Source organism: Coffea arabica, chromosome 7e (assembly GCF_036785885.1).
Source record: "Coffea arabica cultivar ET-39 chromosome 7e, Coffea Arabica ET-39 HiFi, whole genome shotgun sequence".
NCBI lineage: Eukaryota > Viridiplantae > Streptophyta > Magnoliopsida > Gentianales > Rubiaceae > Coffea > Coffea arabica.
In genome coordinates, this window is record NC_092323.1 from 9,801,461 (window position 1) to 9,809,208 (window position 7,748).

Genomic DNA, 7,748 nt, shown 5'->3' on the forward strand with positions numbered 1-7,748 from the left:
AACATGTTGAGAGGTTAGTTAAGATTATCATCCTATAAAGTTAAATGAGATGTAGAGTTAAATGAGATGTAGATTAACAGATCGAATAATTAACTATCATAGGATAGTTAAGTTAAATGAGATGTAGATTAACAGATCGAATAATTAACTATCATAGGATAGTTAACTATCATAGGAATCTTACCAAGTACATAGTAATTAATTGACACCATTTATATCGACAGTTCATCTTTGTTCACAGTTCATCACAAAATGCGTAAACAACAACAGATCAGTTTTTTTTTTCTTCTTTGATTTTGCTGCTTGATTGCTTGCTTCCTCGATCTTGCCCCTTTTCTATTTGTTTTTCCTCATTTTTTTGTTTTGGGAATATTGTGAATTACACAAAAATATGCTTCCTTTATTATACACTTGGAATAGAAATAGCTTGCGCACAAGGAACTGTTAAAGCACGTAGGGTGTCCTGCCAAGTTGCAAAAAATTGCAAGTAGGTTATGACGTAAAAAGTGCAAGTTCAGGCGTGAAACAAGACGGATATGTGTCAATATCTCAAGAGGATCCAATTGTAAATGGTAGAGTGTCGTTTCGCAATTCTTCGTTTTCCCAAAAGATGGGGAAAGCATACTCAAACGACGACAATACTGTTAAACTTCATTATTATAGGAGCTTAAGAAGGAAAAGGTAGGAGCTTAAGAAATTTGGACTCACCTAAAGAATGCTTTTGTGCTTAACCACCATGTTTTTATGCACGACAATCATAGACAAAATCCCTTTATCATTCCATTTAAGATGGACAAAAACATAACATCACTTCGAAGGATTCGATGTCTATTAGAATTTGAGACAATCATTTCGCTCTTCTTTTTCCTTTCTCTCTAGCAGGGAAGAAGGATGGAATTTCAAAAGCAGTGAAGTTAAGAGAAATTTGAATCTAAAATCTCTAAATCTCGAGATTTCAACCTTCATTATTAAATTGAGACTTTCTCAACCAAACAATAATATCCTTCTTCTCCTTTATGTGCCATTTGCACGTCTTTAGCCGCCCTTAATTACTAGTTTACATAGATATGAATCCATTAGTGGCATCAGCAATTTAACAAGGAGATTAAATGAAACGTCTCAATTTGTTGGGCCAAAATTTACTTTATCTTAGCTTTAATTTTATAGTTGAAAGCATCGAGCATCTTACAATCTTTTGTTGATGTCTAGAATGATCACAAGGTTGCAGCATATACCATGATCAATTTAATTCAATAATGCATTCGGTTAGAATCCAATAAATATGCTCATTTGATTGTCATCTTATTCAAAGGTGGGATAATCACTGAAAAGCAAAGAACATTAAATGTATGCAACTACATGCTAGCTGGTTTGGCTCCGTTTGGATTAACTGTTTTTTGAGGTGTTTTTGAAAAATTTTGCTGTAGTAGAATTTTTAGATTATATTTTAGAATATTTTCAGAAAATATTTTGGAATATTTAAGAGAAGAAGAGTTTATAGAATATATTTTGAGATATTTTTTAAAATTTTAAAAAAATTTAAACTAATTTTTAAATTACCTTTTAGAGTATTTTTTAAAAAAATTTATTATATTTGAAAAACTAGTTTTTGAAAAATACTCCAATCCAATTCTTTATCCGCGCATATCCAATTATAGAATGTGTTATATCATTATTATATTTTCTTTTCAAATAATCTTCTGTCCAAATAGGCATAATGAACAAAAGGTTGAGTAAACATCTTGAAGTTTTCCTTGCTCATGTGGTTCCTTAGCCAGCTCAAAGCAAAGGTGAGCAAGGTGAAAATGAATGCAAATGTTCTTTGAAAAAAAGAAAAGAAAAGAAAAGAAAAGAAATTTCTGTTAAAAGAAAAGAAAAGAAAAGAAAGAAAGGCCAAGGTAAGAAAGTAGACAGACCCTCCTCAATCATTTAACACTAACTCTGAGAGTGGTGGCTTTTTTTTTCCCAAAACTTGAGAAACAACTGAATTTGATGATTTACCTTCATTTGCCAAAATTGAAAAAGAGGATAAAATGCAGTTGCCAATTGAACTTCTTATCTTAATAAATCAAGTAATCAACTTTCTCCATCAACTTCTTGAGTTTGTTTCTGTACAAGGACTGAGTTTTCCTGTCTGGGTCATCATGTGTGGAGGTGGAGCCCATGGCAACAGCCCACACAGCCATCAATTTTTTCTTTTTGTTTTGTTGGTTTTCTTTCTTTCTTTTTTTTTTTACTAATGAATAATATATTTTGAGGTTTTTGTCTGCTGAGTTTTTACAACACTCCAATAGGAAACAAAAACAAGACTAATACTGCAACACTTGGCTTGGTTTGTTCAGTCAGTAATTCTACTAATAAAAACACGCACTCTGATTGAGAAAGAAAACTCCTTTATCTACTTCTACTTATTCCTCTCATCTCTCTCTTTCTTGTTAGTTCTTCATCATCAACTGAACCCACAGGAAATCCAAGGGAAAGAGAGAGGAAAATAATAAAGCGCTTTTGTCCAGAAGCAAATAGGAAGCTAAATTTCTGATATTTTATCTATGCAATTGTGCATATTTGTACAGAAAGGTGATTGAGGGATCTATAGATCTAACCCTTTTACAAGCGTATGAATTGCTCTACATCTTTCAGATCTCCATCCTTTTCAGTTGGTATTGTTCAGTAGCTGACCAGGAAAGACCACAACATAGGCCTAACCAAACTGTGAGTATTCTCTCTTTATACTGTTTTAAAGTTCAAATTTTTTAAAGAAAAGGCTGTGAGCTTTATTTGTGACTGGTTTTGTTTAATTTGCTGATACCGTTCAATTTTGTTTGTGGATGGTTTTGGGTTTTAATATGGGTTCAGTTCTCTGACCAAAACATTGTCTGCTCCGATGGACTGTATTGGGTAGATTTGACCCCTAGTTTTAGCTTCAATTGGTGGTTCTATTTCTATATTGTCTTCAAATCAAGAAGGTGCTAGGATATCGGTCGGGCCTATTTTCCTTTTTTGAGAATTAAGGAAGACGATTTTTTCGGTTTCTAAAAAGTTTTGTCCTATTGTGCTGATGTGTTTTGTCTAAATTTACCTATAAAGCCATCATGTTTAATCAATTGTATGGTCTTGGAATTAATATCAGTTCGTTGTCAATTGATATGTTTGTGGGGTTATTTGGTGTTATCAATCATTTTGCAGGTGTGGCAAATACTTCTAAGAGCTTGTTAGATATTGTACTCTTTGCATCCAATTAGGATGTTGAAGAATTGGTGGTAAGCAGGGCTGAAATGAGGGATGTTATCAAGGTTGATAGAATTTCTAAAGGCCTGCTGCCGGCCCTCTTCAGACCGATGTGCACACTCAGGTTCGGACACTGCAGGCCGGCAAGATGGGCTTCTTTGGTACAAAGACACTGGACAGCACTTAATTGGTGACTTCTCAATGGCGGTTGTCCAGGCCAATAATTTGCTTGAGGATCAAAGCCAGATTGAATCAGGTTCATTGAGTTTGCTTGATTCTGGTCCCTATGGAACATTTGTTGGAGTATATGATGGTCATGGAGGGCCTGAGACATCGCGATACATCAACGATCACCTATTTCAGCATCTGAAAAGTAAGTGACCTATGTAAGAAACATAACTGGATTTGTTGATCGCTAGCGTGTTTGGGTAGTAGATTATTTGGGATAATTTTGTGAAAAAAATACTATAGCACTTTTTTGATATGATGTATGTGAGATAAAAAGATGGTTGGAAAATGCGTTGATGCAAGCAAATAAAATTTAGATGGTTGGAAAATTAATGCTTTTTGTCGTAACTTTAGCAAATTAATGCAAGCTAAATAAAATTTAGCAAATAATATTGGGTCTTGGAAAAAGATGGTTGGAAAATTAATGCTTTTTGTCCTACCTTTAGTTCCATGTGTCTTGGAACGTATGAAGCATATTTAAAGGATTCACTTAAAATGATTGCTTTTGTTGTGAGTGTTGACACATGTATTCTTGCTCATATGATTGCTTTTGTCATGACTTGTATTCTCAAAACAGCCTTTCAACATTGATTTTTGTTAACTTGTGCTATTTAGGGTTTGCCTCAGAGCAAAGTTCCATGTCAGTGGATGTAATTCGGAAAGCATTTCAAGCAACAGAAGAGGGATTTCTGTCAGTAGTTTCAAAAAATTGGCCAATGAAACCACAGATGGCCGCTGTTGGATCTTGTTGCCTGGTTGGTGTTATACCTACAATGGTAGCTTTGGCCTCTGTCTCGCTTTTGCTTTGTTTTACACCTGCACTCCACCAGCACTTGTTCAATCTACCTTTCAAAGTAAAATCGCGTTACCAAAAAAACTTCTACCATTTAGCAATATCAAAAGCACCAATGGTCACTCGTAAACCACCATAAGAGTGAATCCATCTTTAGAGACATAATTTAAAAGAATCTCCTCCTAAACCCACGATCTAAATGCTGTTACCCACCATGTCAGATCAGATTAAAAGGCTTTACCTTTCAAAAAACCAGTGCTTAGGTGTGATATTTTGTCCAGAAATAAAAACATATGAAGGTATACCACATCAAACATCGGCCATATTACACAACACGCATGGAAGCAGATCATGAACAGAGAAATGTATCTACAGATATACCACGACCAATATCAGCTTAATGCCAAAAAATTATATTAACAACTGGTGTTATGAGTTATAAGTATCCCATTCAAAAGTAGGCTTCGACAAAACTTCATAATCTATGGGACCATCAATGATGTTGTCAACAGTCTGTATGCCTTGCAATAAGGCTGGCTGTACACCTTCATTATCAGAGGGTAAAAGCTTATACATTACTAACAACCCGAGAGTGAATATGGCCTGCAGCTTTGTGGAATCCCCGTGAACTGAGAAGAAGAGTAGCATCGAGAGAAGAAACAAATCAACACAAAACCGCATTACAAACAAAACAGTATCCATCAACCTCCCATCATTACCAGCCGGAAAACCTCGCACCCTGTAGACAAATAGGAAGTTGTACTTGTCTACCACATATCTGTAACCAAAATATATAGCTCCCACCGGAACCACAAGGGGAGCAAAGGAGGAATATATGAGGGTCAGGGCAAATATTGTGAGGTTGAACGCATAGTATTGTGCAAAATCAAAAGTTCGCTTAGGCATGGGTGAGGTTCTGCTAACAGGAGGGTATTCAGACATGTCTTGACCTGGTGAATTAACACCGTTCAAAGCAGAATGTTGTAAATATCCATTATTGCTTGTCATTACCCCAGCTGCAGCTTCAGAAATCAGAGGCCTCTCCAAACTTTCAATGTCATGATTTTCCAGTTCACTTTGCTCCGGAACCAGCTGGAGCATATCATTCTTTCTGAACTTCCGGAGCATCTTCTTAATTGAAGGTACTGGAGCCAGTAAATCAAAGGATATTCCCAAGAAAGTGCTTGTAATAAGAAATGCAAGTGATGAAAGGCAAGATCTTGAAAGAAAAGAGGCACTCATATATTGTTCAATCCTTTTGCAATCTTCCCCATCCAAGTAACATCGTCCCATCTTCAAAATAGCGCTCTCCAGTGATGACTCAACTAGACCCCTTAGAAGAATGAGGTTTACCAAGAAAAAGCAAACCATCTTCAAGAGCGCAGCTCTTTGCTCCCCAGACACGGTCAAATGCCGCTCAAATTTGGAAAGATAAGAAAGAACAGATGGGATCACAATATACATGCTGACAAAAATAAGTACATTGGGCAGAAACTGGAAGATTAAGGATGCAAGCCAGCTTGAACTCTGCACCCAAGCCAGCCAAGTCTCAGCATGATCCACAGCTTCTGCATTAATAATCCGTGCTGCGCTGCTAATGCCACTAAGTATAGCAAGTGGAGAACTGCAGAACAGAAGTAGCAATAAAAGGCATGTGTTCACAATCACTCTACGCAATCTTAGAGACAGTTTTGATGAACCCAAGTTATTCCAATAAATATCACTTGCCAGTGGAGCTCTCTCTACCTTCCACTGGTTCCTTTGAAGTTGTAACTCTGTAATGGAAAAGAATCTTCCAAACCGTCTTCTCTTTTCATTTCGAAGATCCTGAACTGCCTTATTAGCTGCATAGACATCTTTAAACACCACAAAAGCAACACCAGCACCCCTTGCTCGGCCATCTTTATAAGCTGCCATCTCCATTTCCAAATCTGCCCTAAACTCTTGCAACTTTCTCAATCTCTCCTCATCAGAAAACCCCAGAGCGCCCATAGCCCGATACCACAAATCTACCACTCTCCTCCACAACAAACATATCTTCTCCCACAATCCCCTTCCATTCCCTGCATCCTCATATTCCTCTACCTCATCCAGAAATCCTCTTGACTCGATCCTTGCCACCAACTTTGAAATATCATCCCTAACCTTCACTAAGTCCGAAGCTAAATCATCTAATGCACACAAATCCATCGGAACAATAACTTCATACACCTTCCCTGGATACTTATGCTGAAAGTATTCCACCAATGGGGTCTTATCAAAGCCCAAAGTTGTTGGCAACCCATGTATCATTATAGTAAATATTGCACTCGAATTTGCACCAGGGTCACTAGGATTACCATGCCCATCTCGCAACCTCGTGACTTTCAATCTTTTTTCAATCTCATTCACACCATAATGCACCAAAAAAACAACAATTACAACAAAAATAAGGTGAACCCAGAGCAAAGGCGAACCTTTTTCGATATGATTAATGGTGGTTTTCGAGAATTCGTCTCCCAAAGAAGCCTTTCCAGCGTAAATATTGATTGGAAGCATGACGGAGATGGCCAGCACAGCGAGGGAAAGGAGTAGGGCAGAGCTGCCACCTTCAATAAGGAGAAATTGAGCTGCATCAGCGCCACAGTGGCGGGCGATCTCTCGGCCGGTGGCGTGCCAGGCGGCGAGGAGCTTAGAAACGATGGCGGTGGGGCCGGGCATGCGGCGGTGGTCGCTTCGGAGCTTAATTAAGATGAAGATGAGGAGACACGTTAAGGCTCCGATGGCGGAAATGTTAACTAAGTATTGGATGTTCCCGTACCATGCCGTATCGTAATCAAAGTCTCCGTCGCCCCAGGAGGCGGACGGTGGAAGTGATGGGACGGTGTAATTGGTCATCGTGGCGATGACCGACTGCGAATGTTCAGCCGGTGACACGGAAATTAATGGCAAGAATTCTGGGTTTCTTTAGGAGTTCATGATCAAGGACTATTTTGAGAGAATTTGGATGGATCGAGTTGAGGAAGATTGGGAATTTGATCCATTTAGGATTTAGGGTTTGGGTTTTAGCATCTGTTCAGTTCTCTTGGTCGAATACGCCACTGGGAGAGAAAGGGGTCAGCCGGAAATCTGTCTGGAGGTTTAATTACGAGGAAACCTATCTGGAGATGATGAGTCTGGGGTTAGTTGTCACGTCATCAATGATGGAGTATCATACACTCGATTCGTTAACGAATCAAACCGCCTCAACCGAGTAGTACTATCTACTCGCTAGTGATGAGGACAGTTTTTTCCCCTTTTAGTGCAACGAAATTGGAATTGGGAAAGCTAACAATTAATCTTGTTTTGGATTGGCATTTTTCCTTAAAAGATTTTTACGTTTTCATGGAATCATTTTTTCAGTCTTGTTTTATTTCACATGTATTAAATCATTACAATGCAATTTCTTACAAAACTCTTTTTAAAAAAAAAAAATGACAGTCCAGGCGAGTTGATGGAGTTACTTAGGAGCGTCCAAATT

General features: G+C 37.9%; 1 protein-coding gene and 1 long non-coding RNA gene across 2 annotated transcripts; one reads left to right on the forward strand and one right to left on the reverse strand.

The window, feature by feature from the left end:
• Window positions 1-2,307: 2,307 nt before the first annotated feature.
• Window positions 2,308-4,118, forward strand: LOC140011025 (uncharacterized). The gene is made up of 3 exons (XR_011818254.1): window positions 2,308-2,712; window positions 3,187-3,601; window positions 4,072-4,118. It is a non-coding gene; the product is annotated as an uncharacterized lncRNA (long non-coding RNA).
• Window positions 4,119-4,641: 523 nt separating this feature from the next.
• Window positions 4,642-7,536, reverse strand: LOC140004339 (CSC1-like protein At4g35870). Its single transcript, XM_027223272.2, has one exon. It carries the CDS (start codon window positions 7,124-7,126, stop codon window positions 4,679-4,681), a length of 2,448 nt encoding a protein of 815 aa, XP_027079073.1. The 5' UTR covers window positions 7,127-7,536; the 3' UTR covers window positions 4,642-4,678.
• Between the last annotated feature and the right edge of the window lie 212 nt (window positions 7,537-7,748).